The sequence below is a fragment of the Mobula hypostoma genome, chromosome 9 (genome assembly GCF_963921235.1).
Source record: "Mobula hypostoma chromosome 9, sMobHyp1.1, whole genome shotgun sequence".
NCBI classification, from domain to species: Eukaryota; Metazoa; Chordata; class Chondrichthyes; order Myliobatiformes; family Myliobatidae; genus Mobula; species Mobula hypostoma.
In genome coordinates this window covers 122319022-122344949 of record NC_086105.1, presented here as the reverse complement: position 1 = coordinate 122344949, position 25928 = coordinate 122319022, and the positions used below count along the sequence as shown (strand labels likewise).

Sequence of the window (25928 nt, the reverse complement as noted above, 5' to 3'; positions counted from 1 at the left end):
GTAGCCTTGTGTTGTCTCACTTAGTCTAGTATAGTTTTGTGTTGTTTCATGTAGCACCATGGTCCTGGAGGAACCTTGTTTCGTTTTTACTGTGTACTGTACCAGCAGTTTATGGCCGAAATGACAATAAAAAGTGACTTGACTTGACTTATCCAGGACATTTTCAAGGAGAGATGCCTCAAAAAGGCAGCATCCATCATAAAGACCCCCATCACCTAGGACATGCCTTATTTTCATTGCTACCACTAGGAAGGATGTACAGGAACCTGAAGGCACACTCTCAATGATTCAGAAATGGCTTCTTCTGTAATTCACCATTTTATTATATATTACAATGTACTGCTGCCTCATAACAGCCATCTTCATGACATATGCTGATGATAGTAAACCTGATTCTGATTCTGGTGACAATGAAAGCTGGCACCAGGGGCAATAGAAAATGGGGCTAGGATGTTCAGGATGGTAAAATCCTTATTGGAATCGAGAGAAAATCTGCAGATGCTGAAATCCAAGTAATACACACAAAATACTGGAGGAACTCAGCAGGCCAGGCAGAGTAAACAGTAAACATTATGGGCCGAGACTCTTCATCAGACCTGGAAGAAAAAGGACAAGAAGTTGGAGTAAGAATGTGTGGGGAGTGGATGAAGAAGTACAAGGTAGTCGGTGATAGGCGATAGGTAGAGAGAGAGAGAGGAGAAAAAAAGTCACGGAGAATTATGTGCTGGATGCAGAAACTTGGTAGGTGAGGACAAGAGGAACTCTTATCACTAGTAGAGTGGCGGGTGGATGGGGTGAGGACAGGCATGTGCAAAATGGGAGAGATGTGGCTGAGGGAAGTGCAGCGTCCTTATTGAAGTGCTGGTGGAATAAAGTAGGCTGCAATTGGTGACAACATTGTGATGGAGTAGAAGAAGATAGAGAACCTGCACCTTGTTTCAGTCGGACACTTTATATCCTCTAAAATCAACATTGTGTTCAGTAATTTCACAGCATAAGTAAAGTTCCCTTTTTTCCCTAGAAAGCACTCTGCCACTTGCTCCTTCTCTGGACAGATCTTGTTTACATCTCCCATTCCTACCCCCATTCCCCTGTGACTTTGAATCTCTCCTACTTTTCACCCCTATCATAGACCTTGCTCTGTGTTTTTGCCACCTCTGCAGTCCATTTCCTGGTATCTTTACTTATATCCTGTTCTAGTTCTGACAAAAGGTTATTGACCCGAAACATTGTTCTCTGTCTCCAGATGCAGCCGGATCTGCATATCTTCAGTCTTTTCTGTTTCCCTTTTCAGCTTGTGGAATTGCATCCTATAATTTTAATACTTTTAACTTGTTTTTGTTACAGTATATCATTGCTCAGGGTTGACTGAGCTCTATGTATCATTTCCCTGCTTTAATTACAAGAGATATTGCTCTTTGCATAGGTTGCTTTTGGAAAGACTTGTGTTTCTCCAGTAAGCATATTCATTTCAAAGTAAAATCTTTCTTGTGCTATTTTCAGTATAGCTGGTCATTATCTCCAGATGTGGCTGCACTGTGGTCATTTGCTGAACTAATAATCCAGAGATCTGAAGTAATGATATGATGATTAGTTTGAATCCCATTAGCAGAGGAATTTAAAATCAGTTAATACAGTATCTTATCAGTTAAGGTGACCATGAAACAACCAGATTGTCTAAAGTTTAATTTGGTTTACTAATGCCCTTTTAGGAGAAAAACTGCCCTGTTCATTAGTCTAGGTCACTTATTGTTTCCACCCCAATATCCTCTGAAATTGGCTAACAGGCAGTTAAGTAAATAGCTATAAAAATTAATAAAATAAGATAAATCACGGAGTATATACATAGGCACTGAATTCTAATGCACTAATTACTCAGCTCAGTTAATTTCTCATTAACTGGAAATAATTTCTCATTATCATTTTTAAAGTTTTTTCTGTACTTTAGTCATTTGGTAACCCAACATAATAGTCATACTTATAATATCACATCTTCCATCAACAATCCAGATTTCTGTTACGTCACTCCTCAGAAAGGCCCCGAGATCTTTCAGCATCAACTCTGAACCTAGAAGGCATCAGATCATTTCTCAGGAAAACCTATCTGCTGTTCTTCCTTCCTAGGCTACTGAGTCACTATTCTTCCATGTTGAACAGCACATGAATGTCGTGGTGGTGATCACTTGAGTCGAATATAATGTTCTTCCAAGGAGTTGTCTGTTGGTGGGTCCTCAGCTGGCTGTAGAGGCCAATCCAGGATCTACATATCCTGGTGCAGTGGGGGCAAGAGTAAGTGGTGGTTGGGTTTTTTGGTTCTTCAGTCTCTCCTTTCCAGCTGCCACTTGTTCTTTGCAGTACAGCGGAGGTTGTTCTCATGCAGCAAACTCCGTCTTGAGCAGATTTCCTCCCGTCTATTGAGTGCAGTGCCTTCCCAGCTTTTAGATATAATGTTGAATTTCTTCAGACTGATTTTGATGTTAACTTGGAAGAGTTTCCTTTGCCCACCTAGGGCTTGCTGACCTCCCTTCAACTGGGAGTAAAGGATCTTTAGGATGGTGATCTGTAGACATACACTGTCGCTCGTTTATGAGAACACAGACTGGTGGTAAGGTGACATGATCCATTGTTGCTGATCTTGGTACATGAAGGCCAAGAAGGACACCGCTTTGACTGGGACACCACAGAGTCTCTGGCACAGGCAAATGAGAGGCAGCTACAAGAGTTTTTAGAAATGTGGTTCTCTTAGAAAACATATCAAAATTAACGCCATCTACGACCCCTAAAAGCCAAAGAACCATGAGCCAATAAAATTCAAAGGTCAACTGAAGGGATAGCCAAACAAGACCGAAGCAAGAAGGGGTGGGGGAGAAAAACACCAACAACTGTGCACTGAGGATGTCATCTCAACTGGTAATGAAAGATCTGGAAGCTAATCACCAAGCTCAGCAAATGCTGTAACATCAAAGTAAAGGATCTGTTTGGGGAGACATGTTGATGGACGGCATGGGATTCTGAGCAGTGTTGATGGAAGGCTGTTGATATTCTGAGTATGACTGTCAGTTTACTAAATGTCTGAAGGTACCAAGGAGCAATATGGACATGTGCAGCCTGTGTGTGGGACTTCCAAGTTAAAATTATGAGAGACTTTCAGAATCTTCTTCCCAGGGTAGAATGTCAAGTACTGGAGGGCATGGCTTTAAGGAGAGATGAGGAAAATTTAAAGGAGATGTGCAGGGCAAGTCTTTTTTTTTTAAACCAAGTATGATAAGTGACTGGGACGTGCTGCCAGATGGTGGTAGAAAGCCGCTGGTCGTGGAAGCAGATATGATAGTGGAATTTAAGAGTCATTAGAAATAGGCATGTGAATATGCAGAGATATACATCATTTACAGGCAGAGAGGATATTGTTCGTCACAGACTTGGTGGGTCAAGGGGCCTGTTCCTGTGCTATACTGTTCTTTGTATGTTCTATGAGTAATTTGGTTGCACCATGATGAAATGGCCATTTCTCAAAGGACATTGTGACAGCACTGAGCAAAAGGCAGATTGTGAGTAATCGTGTGAAACCAACACCATCATTTTATCAGCATTTGCTACAACAGCACAAAAGAAATTTGAGTGCTTTCTGAACTGTCATCTTTCCTAACTTCAAGCCTCTCCACCATCTATGCACCGCAAGTCAGGGATGAAATGAAGTACTGTAGTCTCTGATAACTGCAGCTCTGCCTACACTCTGAACCATAACTATCCAGTATTAAGCAATCCATTTACCAACTTAACCATTAAGCCCACCAGCTCACCAAGAGTTCTTAAGCAGCATCTCTCAAATCCACAACCTTGTCTGCCAAGAAGAACAAGGGCAATGGGCACTTGGCAAACCAGGTTTTCCAGGCTGTGCACTAATTCAGAATGATCACTGTTCTTTTATTGGTGCATTTAAAACAAGGTCCTGCACACTCATCATAATGGCATTGTGGTTGCCAGTAACACCCACATGAGAAAGGGATTGTTAAATATTTCATTGGTTAAGGAAATAGTGGCTATAAAACAATGTTATAAATTATACAAATGTAGTAGAGCCACAGGATAACACGAGCAATATAGAAATTTTTGTAGTGAAGTAAGTTCCATGCTAAAATCAGTATACCCTGGTTCCCTTAATGTGAGTTGTTGCCATAGTGAAATTTGCTTTAATGGCTCATCATGTCAAAAGGTGGACAGCTGTAAAAATAAAGCAGTCTTGTTTGTGTGGATAAGACCTTGAAATTATTTTCTAGGGTCAACATTAATATTTCCAACACCAACGGCTTTTAATTGTTCAACATCCATTTTTTAAAATAATTTGTAGGAAACGTTAGAGGATCAAGGATCAACTTTATTCACCATACACATTTACATGTTTTAGGAATTTACTGTGGTGTGTTGGCATGACATGCAACAAAACAATATTCAACAATTATAAAGAATAATGAATTATATAAAAACAAAAAGGTTAAATTAAGGATATGGAATGAAATGTACACAATACCAGCCTGTACAGTGGATTCCAGCTAATTAAAACACATTGGGTCCAGCATATTTTGCCCAATTAAGTGGCTGCTCGAATTAGCCGAAGTTTCATGGAAATAGTTAAAAGGCAGAAAGACAAAGTACTGTTAGCTGAGTAGGAAAAGTGCATTTAAATGAAATACAGAACAAATACTACTACAATACTATGAAACTGTGTATTAGTTCCTAATAGTCATCGATGGAAGAATTCCTTCCCTGTATGCTGCTGTGTTCTTTTGACTATAAATGAATAAAATCAGCACAGACACCTAGTATAGATAATGGATTGCCTTCATTACCTTCCTGCATAAAATCGAAATTAAAAAATGATCAAACTTTACTGATTTTTGATTAAGCGTCAATGGCACAAATGGATAACATAAGACAAGCACGTGCAATGACCCCATTTAAAAGCTATTCAGTCCGTAATGTCTCATGGCCATGAGCAAGTGTACACGACTGGTGCTAGTTAGAAACTAACAACAGTCCCCTGCCCCAATTAAGTGTCATAGTGTCCCAAATAAACAGAGGGAATCTTGGCCATTTTCTTGAATAGTTTTTGCTCTTTAAGAGTTGTTGCAAATAAGTGGCTGCCCAATTAACTGATGACCCAGATAACTGGATTCCACTGTATTTACAATGTAAACAGCATTATAAAAATGATATAATGATATCATTATAAAAATGATGAGATTTCCAGGAGTTAGGAAGGAAGCTGAGAAGCAGGACCTCCAGGGCAGTAATCGCAGGATTGCTACCTGTGCCACATGCTAGCAAGGGCAAGAATAGTAGGATCAGGCAGATGAATGCGTAGCTGAGAGACTGGTGCAGAGGGCAGGGCTTCAGATTCTTGGATAATTGGGATCGCTTCTGGGGGAAGTATGACCTGTTCAAAAAGGACAGGTTACACCTGAACCCAAAGGGGACCAATATCTTGGCGGGAAAGTTTAATAGAGCTGTTAGGGAGGGTTTAAACTACATTTGACAGGGGGATGGGAACCGGAATCACAGAGTGGAGGAAGGGGAAAACAGAAATAAATCTAAGTTAGTGAGCAGTAAAGATGTCAGGAAAGACAGGCAGGTGATGGGGCAAATTTGTAGCCATTGGGATGAGTTGTAGTGCAATAAAGTTGCAGTGAAATCAAAGCGAAAAGTACCAAATACTGGTCTTAAGGTGTTATACTTAAATGCATGCAGCATAAGGAATAAGGTGGATGATCTTGTCGTACAGCTACAGATTGGCAGGCATGATATTGTGGCCATCACTGAGACGTGGCTAAAGGATGCATGTCTCTGGGAGCTGAACATCCAAGGATACACGGTGTATCAGAAGAATAGGAAGGTAGGCAGAGGGGGAGACGTGGCTTTATTGGTAAGAAATGATATTAAATCATTAGAAAGAGGTGATATAGGATCAGAAGGTGCAGAATCTTTATGGGTTGAGCTAAGAAATCGCAGGGGTAAAAGGACCCTGATGGCAGTTATTAATAGGCCTCCAAACAGCTGCAGGGATGTGGACTACAAATTACAACAGGAAATAGAAAAGGCTTGTCAGGGCAGTGTTATGATAATTGTGGGGGATTTTAACATGCGAGTGGATTGGGAAAATCAAGTCGGCACTGGATCTCAAGAGAGAGAATTTGTAGAATGTCTGCAAGATGGCTTTTTAGAACAGCTTGTTTTTGAGCCCACTAGGGGATCGGCTGTACTGGATTGGGTATAGTGTAATGAACCGGAGGTGATTAGAGAGATTGAGGTGAAGGAACCCTTAGGAGACAGTGATCATAACATGATTGAGTTCACTGTGAAATTTGAAAAAGAGAAACAGAAATCTGATGTGTCGGTATTTCAGTGGAGTAAAGGAAATTACAGTGGCATGAGAGAGAAACTGGCCAAAGTTGACTGGAAAGGGACACTGGCGGGAAAGACGGCAGAGCAGCAGTGGCTGGAGTTTATGTGAGAAGTGAGGAAGGTGCATGACAGGTATATTCCAAAAAAGAAGAAATTTTCGAATGGAAAAAGGATGTAACCGCGGTTGACAAGAGAAGTCAAAGCCAAAGTTAAAGCAAAGGAGAGGGCATACAAGGAAGCAAAAATTAGTGGGAAGACAGAGGATTGGGAAGTTTTTAAAACCTTACAAAAGGAAATTAAGAAGGTCATTAAGAGGGAAAAGATTAACTATGAAAGGAAGCTAGCTAATAGTATCAAAGAGGATACTAAAAGCTTTTTCAAGTATATAAAGAGTAAAAGACAGGTGAGAGTAGATATAGGACCGATAGAAAATGATGCTGGAGAAATTGTAATGGGAGATAAGGAGATGGCAGAGGAACTGACCGAGTATTTTGCATCAGTCTTCATTGAGGAAGACATCAGCAGTATACCGGACACTCAAGTGTGGCAGGGAAGAGAAGTGTGCGCAGTCACAATTACGACAGAGGAAGTACTCAGGAAGCTGAATAGTCTAAAGGTAGATAAATCTCCCGGACCAGATGGAATGCACCCGCGTGTTTTGAAGGAAGTAGCTATGGAGATTGCAGAGGCATTAGCGAAGATCTTTCAAAAGTCGACAGATTCTGGCATGGTTCTGGAGGACTGGAAGATTGCAAATGTTGCTCTGCTATTTAAGAAGGGGGCAAGGAAGCAAAAAGGAAATTATAGACTTGTTAGCTTGACATCGGTGGTTGGGAAGTTGTTGGAGTCGATTGTCAAGGATGAGGTTACAGAGTACCTGGAGGCATATGACAAGATAGGAAGAACTCAGCATGGATTCCTTAAAGGAAAATCCTGCCTGACAAACCTATTACAATTTTTTGAGGAAATTACCAGTAGGCTAGACAAGGGAGATGCAGTGGATGTTGTATATTTGGATTTTCAGAAGGCCTTTGACAAGGTGCCACACATGAGGCTACTTAACAAGCTAAGAGCCCATGGAATTACGGGAAAGTTACATATGTGGATAGAGCGTTGCTGATTGGCAGGAAACAGAGAGTGGGAATAAAGGGATCCTATTTTGTTTGGCTGCCGGTTACCAGTGGTGTTCCACAGGGATCAGTGTTGGGGCCGCTTCTTTTTACATTGTACATCAACAATTTGGATTATGGAATAGATGGCTTTGTGGCTAAGTTTGCTGACAATACGAAGATAGGTGGAGGGGCCAGTAGTGCTGAGGAAACGGAGAGTTTGCAGAGAGACTTGGATAGATTGGAAGAATGTGCAAAGAAGGGCAAATGAAATACAATGTTGGAAAGTGTATGGTTATGCACTTTGGCAGAAAAAATAAACGGGCAGACTATTATTTAAACGGGGAAAGAATTCAAAGTTCGGAAATGCAACGGGACTTGGGAGTCCTCGTACAGGATACCCTTAAGGTTAACCTCCAGGTTGAGTCGGTAGTGAAGAAGGCGAATGCAGTGTTGGCATTCATTTCTAGAGGAATAGAGTATAGGAGCAGGGATGTGATGTTGAGGCTCTATAAGGTGCTGGTGAGACCTCACTTGGAGTACTGTGGGCAGTTTTGGTCTCCTTATTTAAGAAAGGATGTGCTGACGTTGGAGAGGGTACAGAGAAGATTCACTAGAATGATTCCGGGAATGAGAGGGTTAACATATGAGGAACGTTTGTCTGCTCTTGGACTGTATTCCTTGGAGCTTAAAAGAATGAGGGGAGACCTCATAGAAACATTTCGAATGTTAAAAGGCATGGACAGAGTGGATGTGGCAAAGTTGTTTCCCATGATGGGGGAGTGTAGTACGAGTGGGCATGACTTAAGGATTGAAGGGTGCCCATTCAGAACAGAAATGTGAAGAAATATTTTTAGTCAGAGGGTGGTGAATCTATGGAATTTGTTGCCACGGGCAGCAGTGGAGGCCAAGTCATTGGGTATATTTAAGGCAGAGATTTATAGGTATCTGAGTAGCCAGGGCATCGAAGGTTATGGCGAGAAGGCGGGGGAGTGGGACTAAATGGGAGAATGGATCAGCTCATGATAAAATGGCGGAACAGACTCGATGGGCCGAATGGCCGACTTCTGCTCTTTTGTCTTATGGTCTTATGGTCTAAAATGTGCAAATATACGCTTTTCAGTAACCCATAGGACTTGATTACTTTATTTTTTAATCATCCACTTTTTGTTACTGTTTTTCGGGAATGCAGTTCAACAGCTTTGTTTTGATAATCTTTTGTCCATCATCTGTTTTACCAAGAGAAAAATACATTTTGGCACAACATTTGTTTAGGCAAACTGAAAAAGATTACTTGAATGAAATAATCCACATTTTATTAATGCTTGTAGTGCTATTATCAATACACAATAATTATCAGAAAACTTCTCTTAATTTTTATAGTGTTTAGCCTTTGGATACATTCAGTTCAGGGTTTGTCCCCTTTATCCTCAACACTTCTAGTGGTACAGAGTATTGAAGTGAATTATGTATGTCAGGACTTTTGTGTGAGCTGGCAGTTTAGACTGATCTAGGACAGATCACTGAAATTGAGCCTACGGCAGAAAAGGCAGAAGTAAGCATGAAGCATGGGCAAAAACTCTTATTTCTCTGGGGTCAAGTGAGGATTTTTCTGTTGATTCAAAAACATGTTGGCTCCCATCATATCTGCAGGACAAAATGTCTTCAGGGTCTTTATAATGCTGGAAATGGTTGATGGTGAGGTAAGTTTGTAACAAGTTGAGAAAGTTGTAACTGTGAATTGCTGCTGCATTAAAATAACAAATGAGTTGGGAAGAGAGGAAAATGGAGCCAAATCATTTTAACTGCTCTGCTTTCTCATTCCTACCAGTGGAGAGATCCAAATCTGTCTATGTACTGTAGTTTCCTGAAGGGAAAATTGGCTTGTATGTTTTTGCTAACAGCAATGATTAAAGAACCTCTACAGTTCTAGTGATAACAAGTATTTGTGACTAGTGATAATTGTTTTAAAACTGTTGAAAACAAAACTATATGATGAACTAACCCACATTATAATTTCAGCCTTGGTTGAGCTATTAGTACACCTGGAAGGTATTAAGTGAAAGGAATCATGTCGAGAGGGAAGGTAATTTATATTGCAGCAAAAGTCGAGAAGTATTAATTAAGAAGCCTCTGTACGTCCTCCCTGCGGAATACGTGGATTTTCCCCAGGTGCTCTGGTTTCCGCACACAGTCCAAAGACGTATCGGGTAGGTTAATTGGTGATTGTAAATTGTCCTGTGATTAGGTTAGGGTTAATTGGGGTTGCTGGAGCTGTGTAGCTCAAAGGGCTAGAAGGCCATACTCCATGCTGTATCACTAAATAAATTAATTGCACTTTTTTCTTTTAATTAGCTGATGCCTTCTTTAAAGCTGCAATCAGCCTTGTTTCAGAAGTACCAAAGATGATAAACATAGATGGAAAGATGAGAAATTCAGAAGGATATCTCCTTGAGTTCCTAAATAACTTCTTTTCAACATTGTTGATAGTGCCTGTAAGTATCATATAACTTATTTAAAATATGAAGAAGAAACTTATGGGTAGAGTTTTGGTTACATGTGAGAGAATAAATGGCTGCTATTAGTAAGAAAATGGGGTTAGGGAAATAAAATTGATTAACGACTGCTAAATTCTCAGAGAACATTAGTCTGTATCCCAGAGTACTTAAAGACGTGTCTCCAGAAATTATGGGTACATGGATGGTCACTTTACAACATTCTTTAGACTCAACAGTTCCAACAGATTAAAGGTCAGCTAATATGACTCCAATATTTTTAAATTGCTCAGAGAAAACAAGGAACAAAAGACTGGCTAGCCTGACATTAGTAGGGTAGAAAATGCCATGGTCATAATAGAAGATTTATTTCCAGAGCACGTGGGGAAGAATGACAGGATTGGATAAAATCAAGCTGTGACTTTTCAATGAGCAGTGTAGAGAAGGGAAAACTAGTGAATCTGATGCATTTGGACTTTTTGAAAGCTTTTAATAAGGTCCCACCTTAGAGACTAGTATGCACAATTAAAACACACAGGACTTGGGGTAAGGTCCAGATATGGTTGGAGAACTGTTGATTGACAGGAAATAGAGCAGGAGTAAATGGATCTTTCTTCAAATGACAGGAAATGCCTTATGGGATACCACAGGGATCAATGCTAGGACCCCAGCTATTCACAACATGTATTAATGACTTGATGAGGGAATTAAATGCAATATCTGTAAATTAAGTTGGAGAGTGAGCCTTGAGGAGGATGCAAAGAATTCCCAGTTTTATTTGGACACATTGCAAGAGTGACAGCTGAAGTGCAATCTGGTTAAATATGAAGTTATTCACTTTGGTGGCAATAGCAGGAAGGCAGATTTTTATCAAAATGGCAACAGGTTTGGGGAAGCTGGAAAAGAGAACTGAATTTATTGAAACTATTGAACTATTATAGAAAGGCTGAATGACATGCTGGTTTTTTTCCCATGTTTCAAAACAAATGGTTGGGTAGCTGATTTTTGTATTGTTCTTAAATGTTTTCATACTTCAGGATCATCCAGAACAGGGCGTCCTTTACTTAGTGAGAGGCCTTTTAAATGTCATCCAGGATTACGTTTGGGAAGATCATACTGATACAAAAGTGCGGATCTACATAAATGTTTTGCATTTGCTGGCTGCGGCAAGTCAAGAAACTTACATCTACCATGTAGATAAAGGTACACAGAATAATTTCCTATTATTGTGGTTGTGGTTTGATTGTTGTATATCCCACGAAGTAGAAGTTAAGTGCTGCATGGTTGTGGCAAAGAAATCTCTGTGGGAGAAGCATTCAAAAATAACAGGCTGTTCTTCCCTAGAAGCTGTAATTTCGTTTCTCTCGCACATTTCAAGCAGTTCTCCAAGAATTCATTTAACATAAGTTGTATTGGCAGGGATGACTTTTTCACTTAAACCTATTGAAAAATGAAAAAAGCAATCTGCTAATAATAAATGACAGCCATGCAGAATGAGCATTTTGTTTTCATAATGCTGCATTTGGCATTTAAAATACACACATACTCTATTGACCAGTCTCTCATGTCTCTGGAGTGACTGTGTTGAAACAGAAATTGTAGAATGAAAGTTGGTATGGGAGTTGAGGGAAGTAAATAGATATATGTATGATTACATGGAAGCAATTGAAGTTTTTGTTGAAGTCAGGGAGATTTAATTCTAGAACCTGTGTCAAGAAGCAAAACTCCACTCTCCAAGCAAGCAGCTAACAGCTTCACTAAACAAAAATCAAGTATGCACTGTGACTGACAGGATCTCTTTCTATGCTAAGCCCATTTCTTGTTGGATTGTAAAGTAGGCCTGCCTCAACTCAAGCATGTTGAATAATGCATGAAAAATGATAAGATCTACAGAGCCTTTAAAGAAGCAAATTTTAATGTGAGCCTTTATAACCATGTACAACAAATGGCAGGGGACCTGGACATCTGTGTAATATATTTGAAACCACATATCAAACCAGATCCATGCTGGATGATTTGCCCAAAAATCTTTAAAATAATAGCTACTAGGGAGCAATCAATCTAATGCAAAGACTATATTGGAAGCTGTGATTTTTTTTTCTTCCATTTAGTGAATTTGCAGTAGAAAGTGCTCTCTATGAAAAAAACATTAGCCCCATTTTCTTCTGATCCTATCTAGCTATAAATGCAGTAGCAAAGCAGGCAAATCTGACTATGTGAGGCTTTGAGTCACAAAATAATCAATATCAGTTCAGGAACATTCAGATGCTGGCTTCCCCAGATGAAAGTTCCAGGCAGCAGCCAGAATCACTTTGACAGCAGTGCTGTCCTTGATTTATTAACTTAACAAACTTTACATTTGCTGATGTTGATCTTTAATCTTGCCACACTCACACCTTTTCAGATTCAAACTTCAAACCTTCATCCCTATAATTTAATTTTGTACAAAGCAATATATTGTAAGTAAGACATTCCCTGTGCTACATTGAAAGTGAATCTTAATCTTGGAGTGCTATTGTAAAACATTTTTATTACACAATGTCTCTGCAGTTTGCCTCATTTATCCAAAGGCCATTTCAGTTTTTTAAATTAAATTCATTTAAATGAAAACCTAAATCATAGAGAGCATTTTCTATGCTAAATGCACCAAAAGAGGAAAGAAATTCAGAAGTTCCACTATTAGATTAGATTATGAGGACACTCAGTCCTCGTTTATTGTCATTTAGAAATGCATGCATTAAAAAATGATACCATGTTCCTGCAGAATGATATCACAAGAAACATAGGACAAACCAAGACTAAAACTGACAAAACCACATAATTATAACATATAGTTACAACAATGCAAAGCAGTACCGTAATTTGATAAAGAGCAGACCATGGGCACAGCAAAAAAAAGGTCTCCAAGTCCCGATAGCCTCATTATCTCACGCAGACGGTAGAAGGGAGAAACTCTCCCTGCCATGAACCTCCAAGCACCGCAAACTTGCTGACGCAGCACCATTGGAAGCACCCGACTGCAGCAGACTTTGAGTCCGTCAGAAAATTTTGAGCCTCTGACCAGCCCCTCCAACACCGCCTCTCCGAGCACCATCCTCTGCCGAGTGCCCCGACCACGCCCCGGCCGCCGAGCAACAAGCTAAGCCAAGGACTGGGGGCCTTCCCCTCCGGAGATTCTGGACCACACAGTAGCAGCAGCACCGAAGCAGGCATTTCAGAAGTTTCACCAGATGTTCCTCCGTGCTCTCATGTCCGTCTCCATCAAATCAGGATTGTGCACGGCAGCCTACTTGACAAATAACAGGCATCACCACCGGAGTGGCCGCTGCGAGCTGCGTCACGCCGCCATCTCCTCCTCCTCCTCCACTATTATCTTTGCATTAGAATGATTCTTTCCCAATGACAAATTTTCTTTAAGATTTCTGGGGAAGTAATCTATCAGTCACAGATCTAGTTTGATATATGGTTTCAAATGTAACACTTTCCAAAAATTAGATGTCCAGGATCTCTACCATTTGTTTACCACAGTTATATTTAGGTGTTATTTCAAACTTATGGCATATTGTCACAGTACAAACATTTAGCATAGATAAGAAATCTTTAAACTTTTAACTGTACAGATATTTATATGAACCTTCTGCTATTTGGCCATTCCAACGTGCACTGCATGAGTCAATATTCTTTAGGATGGATAACCAGATGAGCTGTATTGTAGGACAATCATAATAGAGCAGTTACATAGCCTGAGATGTTTATTTCAATGAGTTCTGAAAACAATAATTCCTTATTTTAGGAACATTTGCAGTGTAAAGTTGTATTTAAATCAATGAAATTGAGTATAAATTCTGCAGAAATTAATATTAATTTCAAGGTTCTGTGCATTGATATTTTTAAATAGTTTTGAGCTGAAGCTTGCTGTAAAATGATGGCCCAAAAGTTGATTAAACAAAACAAGATTAAAGCGGTCTTAAATGAAAAGGCCTTTTTAGAAAAGAGGGTGCTATGTTTTAAAAAAAAGAGTTGTTTTGCTCTGGGCTGTTGGACAGGTGCAGTGAACATATTCTTTTCAATTTAATTTCGATGGCTTCATTCAAGTATTGTGCATTCATTCTATTTAAAGTACTGCACAAACCCAGGTTATACCAATTGTTGGAAGCAACTCTGATTAGATCAGTTGTATGTTTCTTTCTGCTGTAGAATAAAATAGATTATAGTTTGATTTGAATTTCATCACAGCTTTTTCACCTTCAGAAAGATTGCAATAAGTTACTTGTGAAAGTCATAGATAACTGCTCGGGAACACGGTATATCATTGTCACATCACCGGGTTGTGTCGTCACATAGGTGAATTTCCACAAAATATAGGCTCACACAGTGTACAAGAATTAGCAGTTATACGTAATTACACTACTGGTAAGATGGTGGCGTGTTTGTACACAGCGGCCTCTGCGGGTCCCACCAAAGGAGTTTTTAAGCATTTTTTTATGATCACAAGACACTACTGGAATTAAGAACTTTATTTCGGGCCGAGACCCTTCGCCAGGACTGGAGAGAAAAAAGCTGAGGAGTAGATTTAAAAGGTGGGGAGAGAAGAGAGAAACACAAGGTGATAGGTGAAACTGGGAGGGGGAGGGATGAAGTGAAGAGCTGGGAAGTTGAAGGGAGGAGCATCAGGGGCAGGTGACGGGCGAGCAAGGAGGTAGGGTGAGAGAGGGAAGAGGGGATGGGAAATGGTGAGGGGAGGTGGGCGAGGGACATTACTGGAAGTTTGAGAAATCGCTGTTCATGTCATCAGGTTAGAGGCTATCCAGACAGAATATAAGGTGTTGTTCCTCCAACCAAAGTGTGGTCTCATCACGACAGTGGAGAAGGCGATCGATAAACATGAACAATGATTTCTCGAACTTCTGGTAATTCCCCCCCCCCTTCACCATTTCCCATCTCCTTTTCCCTCTCGCACCTTATCTTCTTGCTCACCCATCATCTCCCTCTGGTGCTCCTCCCCACCCCCCCCTTTTCTTTCTTTCCCCAATGAACTTCACAGCTCTTTACATCATCTCCCTCCCTTCAGGTTTCACCTATCACCCTGTGTTTATTTTTCCCCTCCTCCCCCACCTGTAAAAGCTTTTTTCCTCCAGTCCTGCCAATGGGTCTCAGCCCGAAATATCGACTGTACTTTTTTCCACAGATGCTGCCTGGCCTGCTGAGTTCCTCCAGCATTTTGTGTGTGTTGGGTTTCCAGCATTTGCAGATTTTCTCTTGTTTGTGATTGAAGAACTTCAACCCATCATTGAGTTGCTCGTTGACAGAGGAGTTGGACTTGGTGTAGACCGTGTTGCTGCCTGATACAGAGAAGTTTCAGAGTTGGTGCACGAAGCGGGTGTGTAGTCTAACAGCGAGTGATTGTCTTGGACATTTTTCTTGTGATTGCAAGATGCTGTTGGACTTTGGTAAAGTGGAATGCTGCAAGTTTGGATCACTGGACTGTTGGCGGAACCAACAGCTGGAGAGCTGCATGGCCTTGGTTGTAGCGTGGACTCGATCTCCTGCTGCGGTGTCGTCTGTTGCAGCTGGCCCCTTCCAGTGTTCACTCAGTGAAAGACAAGCTGGATTGCATTTGTCTGCCGATGGCTGGGGCTTGTTCCTGCTGACAACATCCATGGACTCAGGGATTTCGGCTATATTATATTCCTTTGTGTGTTTCTGTTTGTTAGTATACTATATGTGGTATATGTGCCTTGTGCTGTGTAAGACTGTTGGAACAATTTTTTGTATTTTAGCCCCAGAGGAACATGGTTTTGTTTGGCTGTATTAATTGGTATTCCTGTATGGTTGAATAATTATGAAACTTGAATTTGAACAATGTTATGCAAGTGTCTATTGCCTCTGACTGGAGCACCTTAAGTAAAAATATATTGGCATCTTTTTCAATGCAAGAATTCTAAACATTGCTGTCAAATAATGATCTATATCACATTATAAAGCATATCCAAACACTCTTATCTTCCAGTGGATTCTAATGATAGTCTCTATGGGAGTGACCCCAAATTCTTGGCAGAAATTAATAAGCTTTCTGAAACCCTCATTGGACAAATCCTTGACCATCTCAAGACTCTCGGAAAAGAGGAGGTATGAGATTAATTGTCTGATGTTAACAATGTTTTAATGTAATGTATTTAAAGTCTCATAAAAGTACTTGATATTAATGTTTCTTTGTAGAGGCCAAGGACTTTATATAAGATGAGTAATATTTTAGCAAGCAGGTAATTGTTCTCTATATTTTATATTACTGACCCTGTGCTGCTCTCATTTTCATAATTTTTGACAGGAGCTGAAATTGCATGCAGTTATGAGCCATTATTGAATTGTTTAGAATGTATTTTATAGGGGATGAAAGATTTACGAGGTTATGTCTCTTCACAATTTAATTTTGAATCCATGCTCAAACCCTGCATGGTTAGGGAACTGGGGGAATTGGGAATCTGAGAGATATTTGCACAAAACTTAAAACATTTTATCTCTTTGTGCATTTAAAATATTCCCTTGAAGTTGAGATTATTTTTATTATCTACATTATCACTTACAAAGGGCTATTTAGCCATTGCTACCAGCTTCCAGAATATTCAAGGTGTTCCAATGGCAGTCTTCTATGGAAAATCCTTGCTCCAGATCAGAACTGCATCAGCGCACTTGTAGAGGGAAAACAATACAAGACCATAAGACTTTGGAGCAGAACGAGGTTATTCAGCCCATTCGAGTCAATATCTACCGTTCCATCATGGCTGATTTATGCATGCATTAGTCATTTATTCAGAATACTATATCTTAAAGCACCTTAAAAGCATTAATGTGTCAATGTATTTTGGTTGCTTTGAGCATTTTTAAAATAGAGGGCATTTGTATTGTGCTGCAAGTACATAGAACATACAATATACTCACAATTATACTAATACAGGCTTTATAAAAGTTATGGGGATTGATACTACAGTTGTGAAAGAGGGTTATGGACAATAGAGGAAACTTGAAGGATAGCTGTTTCTTAAATCATTTCCACTTAGTGATGAGTGTAGGATTTAATCAGGACACAGAAGTAAAGAGATTACACTTCTGTCTATATTAGCTATCACACTTCTGATTCTGTCTGATATGATTTTCCCCCTCCCCCCCCACTCATGCCATCTGCTCCCTGAAGCATTATTGTCAACACTTGCTTTCATCAACTCTCTCTACCTCCCTGAACTCTCATCTCGCATCCAAGATATTTTCCCTTATTTCCCAGGAAATCAACTGTGGTCACGTTGATTATGATGCTGTCAGAGTGCTAAGAACATTGCACCTTGAAACGATATTATGTTATTACTTTATACTTTATTGTCGCCAAACAATTGGTACTAGAACGTACAATCATCACAGCGATATTTGATTCTGCGCTTCACACTCCCTGGATTACAAATATTAAAAATAGTTAAAATTAGTAAATATTAAAAATTTAAATTATAAGTCATAAATAGAAAATAGAAAAATGGGAAGTAAGGTAGTGCAAAAAAACCTAGAGGCAGGTCCAGATATTTGGAGGGTACGGCCCAGATCCGGGTCAGGATCCGTTCAGCAGTCTTATCACAGCTGGAAAGAAGCTGTTCCCAAATCTGGCCGTACGAGTCTTCAAGCTCCTGAGCCTTCTCCCGGAGGGAAGAGGGACGAAAAGTCTGTTGGCTGGGTGAGTCGTGTCCTTGATTATCCTGGCAGCACTGCTCCGACAGCGTGCGGTGTAAAGTGAGTCCAAGGACGGAAGATTGGTTTGTGTGATGTGCCGCACCGTGTTCACGATCTTCTGCAGCTTCTTTCGGTCTTGGACAGAACAACTTCCATACCAGGTTGTGATGCACCCTAGAAGAATGCTTTCTACGGTGCATCTATAAAAAATAGTGAGGGTTTTAGGGGACAGGCCAGATTTCTTTAGTTTTCTCAGGAAGTAAAGGCGCTGGTGGGCCTTCTTGGCAGTGAACTCTGCTTGGTTGGACCAAGTCAGGTCATTTGTGATACTGACCCTGAGGAACTTAAACATTATTACATCTATCTGAGGCAGCACTTGTTGAACATGTCAGCTGATAGGAAATAGCTGTTCTAGGATAGCAAGCAGACTTTCTCAATAAAATAATGTTTCTTTAGAAAATCATACAATCTGAATTGCCATGTCTGGTAAGGAGATCTTAGGAAAATCTTGCAGATATGTCCAAAAATTCATCTATTTTAGGTTTTCTTAAAGTAGAAGGTTAATCTTTGGACATAACTGCAAGTTACCTGGGACAAAACTAGAATTCACAGCTGCAGTTTGCGCCATTATACATACTCTGCTTATTTGCAGGGGATTAATGTTTTCAGATGATTGTCACTGTTGCAAATCGACAGGTAATGATTGACACAAGCCTAACCTTTACAAGAGATATTCTACTGTTTGTGAGTTTTGACCAAATTTCCATGAATGCTTCTAGCTAGTGATAATATTTGATGTTCAGATTATTGTCACAATATACCTGATACAGAGCACTGTTTTAAGAGGTAGAAGTTTCTGAGTAATTCATTGAAATTATCCAAGTGAAAGGACTTGTCCTAAAATGTAAACTCAGATATTTACTCTGTAGATGCTCCCTATCCTGCTGACTATTTTATTTCTGGCCCCTATATATGTTTCAGGTATAAAGAATATTTATTTGCACTACGAAAAATCTTCTTTATTTTACAGACTTTGAAGCGACAGAGTACCTTAAGCTTGTCCTTATTTAGCAGTATCCTTAGCCATGGAGACCTGAAGAACAGTAAACTTAATCAACTAACGATAAATTTGTGGAATCTTGCTCAAAAACATGGGTTTGCTGACACAAAAACCATGGTAAGTACAGCACTATGCTGTTATGCATCCTCGCTCTCCTTTACCACAAATTTGCTTCTTGTTACAGCAGCGGATTCGAAACGCAGCATTCTTTCTATTGTCATTTTATTTTCTCTTGAAATATTGGAGATGATTTGTTAATGCCTGTAGAATGTTGCTATTCTGGGAAAGAAGGAGGGGTAAAAGAGAGGTAGAATAGGAATACAGTGAATTATCCTCTAGAATTATAGCAGAGATTGTTTTATTTTGAACTACTTAAAAGGAATTTTAAATAGGCTACTAAACCATCGCTTGTCCTCTTGACTTAGGAGAAACATTCTTTTTTTCCTACAAAATGAACTGATTTTTGTACCTGTGGTTAATATTCTACTAGAGTTATAATGGATTTTTCCTTGGCAAAGTTATTTGATTTGAACGTAAGTGAAAAGAATATTCACTGTGACACAGAAATAGTTCATGTTTGAAAGGATGGGTCCTAGAATAGTTGCAGTGCAGGAGCTACAATTCAGCCTACTGGTTCACCACTAGAGCAAGCAGCGTGTTCCATCCATTACCTCTTTCTCTGAGAGCTTGCAGTTTCTTCTGCGCCATGTTTATTGCGTTTCCTGATGAAGGAACATGCCGCCACCACTTCTGCAAGTTGTGCATTCCAGATTCCATGATAACATATAAACGGTCTTCCTCATGTCACTATTAATTCCCTTCCCCTTTGCTCTGCATCCTTCCACCACCGGAAACAGCCTCCTCATAGCACTCTGTCCAATTGCTTCTCTTTGTTTTTGAGGTGGCACGGTAGCGTAGTGTAACGCTATTACAGTGTCAGCGACCTGGCCTTGACGGTAAGGAATTTGTATGTTCTCCCAGTGACCACGTGGATTTCCTCCAGGCACTCTGGTTTCATCCTGCATTTTAAAGATTATGGGTTATTGGGTTAATTAGTAACAGTGGTGTAATTGAGTGGCGTGGACTCATTGGGCTGGAAGGGCCTGTTACTGTGCCTAATCACTTAAGTACTAAGTGAGTATTTAAGATGCTTCTAACAAATCTCCCCTGAGTCTTCTCTGCAGGGAAAACAGTCCCAAATCTGTTTGATCTGTCCATGTAACTTTAGTCCCTCATTCCATGATCCATTCTTGTCAATCTTTATTGAAAATCTCTAATGCCTTCACAACCTTCCTGTTACATGGTGAGGAGACGTGAATGCCATATTGAGGTTGGACTAGTGATTTATAAATTTCAGTACATTTCCTTGCTTTCATACCCAATGGGTTCATCGATGAAGCTCTGATTTTTTTTTTGTTTTACTGACTTATTAACTGCTTCCTTATCCTGCTCTGTCACTTTTTCGGGACTCTGTCCTTTTTAGAGCAATTTTCTTTCTTCCACATTGCTTCTCATTCTTTGTAGACCAGCTTGTTAATATCCTGTTGCAATCCATCGCTATTCTTTTCACAGTTCACCTTACTTCCATGTTTTATATTTTGTGCAGCAAATCGTAGTCTGCAACTTAGTCGCCGCCACCCCTGTCTGGTTCATCAATATAAAAGAAGTGAATGGTCCTCAACCACAGGGAATAGCACAATTCACCTTTATCCACCAGAGTTTTCAGTTGTCCCGTCATTTGTCTCTAATTAGTTCAGCAAAGATTTTAAGTGATGTTGCCATATTTAAGACTATAAGATTAGGAGCAGAATTGGGCCATTTGGCTCATCATGTCTGCTCTGCCTAACATTTTTTTTTCTCGACCCCATTCTCCCACTTTCTCCCAAAACACTTAACTCACTTCCCATCAAGAACCTATCAGTCCCCACTTTAAATACAGCCGATGACTTGGCCTTCACACCCTTTCATGGAAACGCATTCCACAGATTCACCACCATCTGGCTGAAGAAATTTCTCCTGGTCTTAGTCTCAGTAGTGTCCCTTTAATCTGAAGCTGTACCTGTTGATAATTAAGACAATTATAACAATGCATTCTAGGACCAACAATTAGGTTTAAAAATAAGTAACAAACTGGCTTATAACCTAACTAGTAGATGAACATTTTCCCAAGATATCATAATATTACATTTTTAAAGAGAAATGCAAAGCTTGCTTTTAAGTTTTTAGATTTTAAGACTAACTTCAGTGGAATTAGTAAACAGAGAAAACTCAATGGGTTAAAAGACGTATTAGTGGGGTTACAAGAATAGCATAAAGATTGAGGGATTCCCACTGCTAGTATTTTTTTTAGCGCGTTGGTTAATTTCTAGCTCTTAATTCATTTTGTTGCAATTTCCAACACTTGGAGTGCTTGTCCGGGTTGATTTGGTCTAAGTTTTTAAGGTGGAGTAAAATGGAGAGGAGCTATTTCTTCTGACTTGGTAGATGGTTTAAAGGTTTGAGTCAGGCTGCTCAGGAAAGGACGCTGATGAATTCTGGGTCTAGAGAAAATGTGGAGCTGTCATCTGCGAATAGCAATTAATGCAATGGCTAGCTGTTAATTTTGGGGCTGAGATTGATGGAGTTTTGTTAATCATAGGTATTAACGGACTGAGATTCAGATCACATACTAACTAAGATCCTTTAAATGTTGGAACGAGATGAAGGCAACAACCCTATTGTTACTTCTATTTGAAATGGGGACTGATGTTAAAACATCCAAACTATAATTTACACTGGACAACAAATGTTTTCAAGTGTTGCTTCTTCAGAATTTTATTTTGTTTATGATAGACTGCTAGAAGATGAACATAAATATAATTTCAGACTACTTGTATCACATAGGAAGTTGGAGAAACAACAAATTAACTTTTATTGAATGTAATGTGTTTAATTGCATAATAGTGCTGATGCTTTGCAATAGTTCAACTAAGTTAAAAATTTTTTGTTAATGATTTTCATTTGTACTCGGTGTCTGAGGCTTCTCGCTTAAGTGTCCACCAATAATTCGCCAGCATTGATGGATTCCAGTTGCCCTGGTATCTTTTCTCCATGACCGCAATGTCCTGGTGAAGCCTTTCACCATGCTCGTCACTAATAGCACCAAGATTTGCAGGGAAGAAGTCTAAATGGGAATGCAGAAAATGAATCTTTAGTGACATGTTGCATTTCATGGTTTTATATGCTTGAAGCACGCTTTCAACCAGCTGCATGCAGTTTGGTGCTCTGTAGATGCCGAGAAAAATTTCAGCAACTTCCTTGCATGCCTTCCATGTGATTTTCTCTGGTCCCACTAGAAATTCTTCAAATTGCCTGTCATTGATGACCTGTTTGATTTGTGGACCAACAAAAACGCTTTCCTTAATCTTGGCATCAGTTATTCTGGGAAGCATCTGTCTCAAATATCAAAATCCTTCATAGAAATTTTTGTGCAAACAACAGGAATTCTGCAGATGCTGGAAATTCAAGCAACACACATCAGAGTTGCTGGTGAACGCAGCAGGCCAGGCAGCAACTTTGATGTGTGTTGCTAGAAATTTTTGTGCCTGGTGATAGCAAATTCCATCCTTACAGTCCTGAACCCAATAATTATTACTAAAACCTGTCCTGCCATGCAGCAGCCACACCGCCTAAGCATTCCCAAGCATGCCTGGACAAGATAGGAAACTTTCCAGCTTACATTGTAGGCAACATTTTAATTGACTTGAATTATGAATTAAAATAATAAACATAAGTGATTTCAAAAAATGGTGCGTGATAGGGAAATTTCATGGTGATTATTAAGGGATTGGACACGCTAGTGGCAGGAAACATGTTCCCGATGTTGGGGGAGTCCAGAACCAGAGGCCACAGTTTGAGAATAAGGGGTAGGCCATTTAGAAAGGAGTTGAGGAAAAACTTCTTCACCCAGAGAGTCGTGGATCTGTGGAATGCTCTGCCTCAGAAGACAGTGGAGGCCAATTCTCTGGATGCTTTCAAAAAAGAGTTAGAGCTTTTAATGATAGCAGAGTCAAGGGATATGGGGAGAAGGCAGAAACGGGGTACTGATTGTGGATGATCAGCCATGATCACAGTGAATGGCAATGCTGGCTTGAAGGGCCGAATGGCCTACTCCTGCACCTATTGTCTATTGTCATGATCAGTAGCCCAAAATTCATAAGATACACCTAAGGATATTCAGGAAGCAAAATCTTTGTTGTCCAGTGTTACTGACATCCGATGAAACTGATGTTTTGGATGCAGCATATCCGTCAATGATATTATATTTGGAATTATAATCCATCATCTTTTTAATATAAGGTTTTAAGGTAAATAAGTGTAAGATATTCTCTTGCTTTTTTAAAAAATTTACATTCTTTTGCTAGTAAATGAAAATCAAAATACTACACGTACAGAAATCTGAAATATTATCATATAATGCTGGAAACATTTAGCAGATCAGTCTGTGCTGGTGGTGTAGTGGCATCTGCACCAGACTTTGGAACAAGTGGTCCCGGGTTCAAACCTGGCCGGCTGCTTGCATGAGTTCCATTTACGCTGGGTTGAGCGTCGAGCTAGCAACTCGGCCTTGTAACAGAAGCAAATGCTAAAAAAAATGGCACTATCGCTGCCCAATGTGCTAAATTGGTGTGGGGAGTTTTAAAAAAAACTCAGCAGATCAGGCAGCATTTGTGGAAAGAGATACAAAATTAATATTTCATATTGAAGATCCGTTGTCAGTTTAGTCAGCTCTCGCATGGGTTGTTTGACCTGAAATATTAAGTCTGCTTCTCTTTCTACAGATCTACTGGGCTTTGCCGTCATTTTGTATTTTTATTATACTTTTTTATTTTCCAATTTAATTAAGAGCAGAGTTCTGCTAAATGTCAGGGACAGATTTTGCCTCCCACCTGCGTCTGGATTTTAAAAAGAATTATGGATAAACATGCTTTGATGCAATTAGAATACATTTTTGTAGTCAATTTTGTAATCACCTTCACTTGTTTTAGAGTGAACTATCTGATGAACATTTCTTGCATTTTCTTTTAAGGTGAGGACATTAGAACACATCAAACGCCAGAGCAAACAACCAAATATGAGTCATTTTGCAGATCTAGCATTGAGACTTCCACTACAGACACGAACATAACATAACCTCTTGTTCGTGTCACACAAATTCACAACTGCCAATGGGAGATGTCTGCCTTTAGTATGGAACAATTACTTCAAAAGTGTGTTCATTATTTCATCTCATTATGTCTGCTTCTGCTAAAAGCCTACACTTAAACGAAGAAGAAAGACGGCTATGAACAAATGAAGACGTGAATCACGGGCACAGAATGGACTCTATTTGATCTAGCTGGAGAACATGAAGGCTTGATCAGCAAGGGAAATAAGCTTGTCTTGGTTTTGTGTTTCTAATATCGATTATCAGACCTATACGAGAGAACTAAAAACAGGTTGCCTATATTTCTGATGCCCTGGCACTCATATGAGACCTAAGAAAAGAGGAAAATTTATGTACTTAGAGGTATAACGAAGATATGTAAAATTAGAAACAATTACCCAGCACTTGAACAACTTGAAAATAATATTGGTCAGTGAGACCAAAGCACATTTACTAAGAGTGGAATAGTTCAGTTATAGTTAACTTCATTACATTATGTAATATGATCTCCTAGCTATTCAGAATAATTGTTGGACGTTGATTCCCCCTCCAATACATTTAGTACTAATGTCAAACTTTGGTCCTGAAATTTCAAGCTCTATAATTGGTGATGCAACATTTATTACTTTGGCTCAGATAAGTACAGAGAGAAAATAATTTTGTTTGATTGTTGCAGATTGTTTACTGTTAAGAATCTCCTTTTATCACCACAGCCATCAGACTGTTAATAAGTGGTTACCTATGAAGCTGTTTGAAGCAAACGGACTCTTTGACCATTGTTCCACACAGCATTCCAACTGATGTCTGAGCTAAGTAACGTTGATGCACTGTACACAGTTTTGAATTAAAGACAACAGTGAGATACACATTTACTTGAGGTATGCAAAAATATTATTTGATTGAGCCATTGGATTCCATTTTATTTGCGATATATGTGAATTGAAATAATCCTAGGCTATTATATGTTTGTCCAGTTTTTGATCATTTTATATACTAGTCTACAATTCATTACAAATTGGGGAAAAATAAATTTTCAGTACTGTCATTTAGGGAAAAAATTGAGATTATTTTCATAGGCAACTGTGTAAGAACTTGAAAAGATTATTCATATTTCTTCATATTGGGAATGTCTAATACAACATATTTTCTGGAAAATGTTTAACAGTTTCAATGTAACAATATTCTGTGCTTGCTTTCTAATCCAAGCTCCAGAATTGGTACTTAATGCATATAATACAAACTAAAACTGATGAATTTATCAATAGCAGCATAAAAAGTTTATTTGCATTTTAGATTAATTTAAAGCAAGCAAAAATAATGTCTTGAATTTTTGTAGAATTGAAGCAAAGTGCAACTGTATCAGACCTGTTGGGTAAGTTCAAAGTAAAATGTAGGACAGATAAACTTTGTCCATCTTATTTCTAAAATAACTACTCATTACATGATGACTGAGAAACCAGTGAATATTGCATTCTCAATGTGTCCTTGCCTTCATTTTTACTTGGTAAATAAAAACAAAGAACAATTAAAATGTGTGATAATTTAATGTCAACATTCCCCGTTTATTTATCCCTGTTTTTATTTCTAAGCATTTCTTTTGACTAGCTGTTTCACAAGCAATTTTCATTATGAATTTGTTTTCCCTTCTTGGTCATCTCAGACTGCTGTGAACCTAATTTTCAGTCCTTTCAAATCTGAATAAAATTAAATAAGCTGAAGATACCCCCATTAAAGGAATCTGAATTCCACTCAATAAAAATGTGATGTGCATAATGGGTCAGCTGAGATCCATTGGCTGCATTTGTGTGTTCTATGGTGAATATTGGACGCCTCATGCTCCTGCTGCTTGAGCTCAGCGCTCCCTAGTTTAAGGAACAATTGGTTATTGCAGGGCATACAGGGAGCAGAGTTTTCCCTTGATTGTAATGCCTAGGTAGTGGTCATTACAGCTGAAAACAACTTTGGAA

The 25928-nt window shown here is 39.3% G+C and overlaps 1 protein-coding gene across 4 annotated transcripts in view; it reads left to right on the top strand.

Moving 5' to 3' along the window:
• Positions 1-25510, top strand: part of vps35l (VPS35 endosomal protein sorting factor like) — a 115377-nt gene extending 89867 nt beyond the window's left edge. For 3 of the 4 annotated variants that reach the window (XM_063059041.1, XM_063059040.1, XM_063059039.1), the window contains 5 exons: positions 9864-10003; positions 11041-11206; positions 16014-16132; positions 18747-18893; positions 23845-25510. In XM_063059041.1, the coding sequence (XP_062915111.1) occupies positions 9864-10003; positions 11041-11206; positions 16014-16132; positions 18747-18893; positions 23845-23943 (671 nt within the window). In that variant the 3' untranslated portion in view covers positions 23944-25510. The remainder of the gene's footprint in view (positions 1-9863; positions 10004-11040; positions 11207-16013; positions 16133-18746; positions 18894-23844) is intronic. The other variant, XM_063059042.1, reaches the window with a different exon arrangement.
• Positions 25511-25928: the final 418 nt, after the last annotated feature.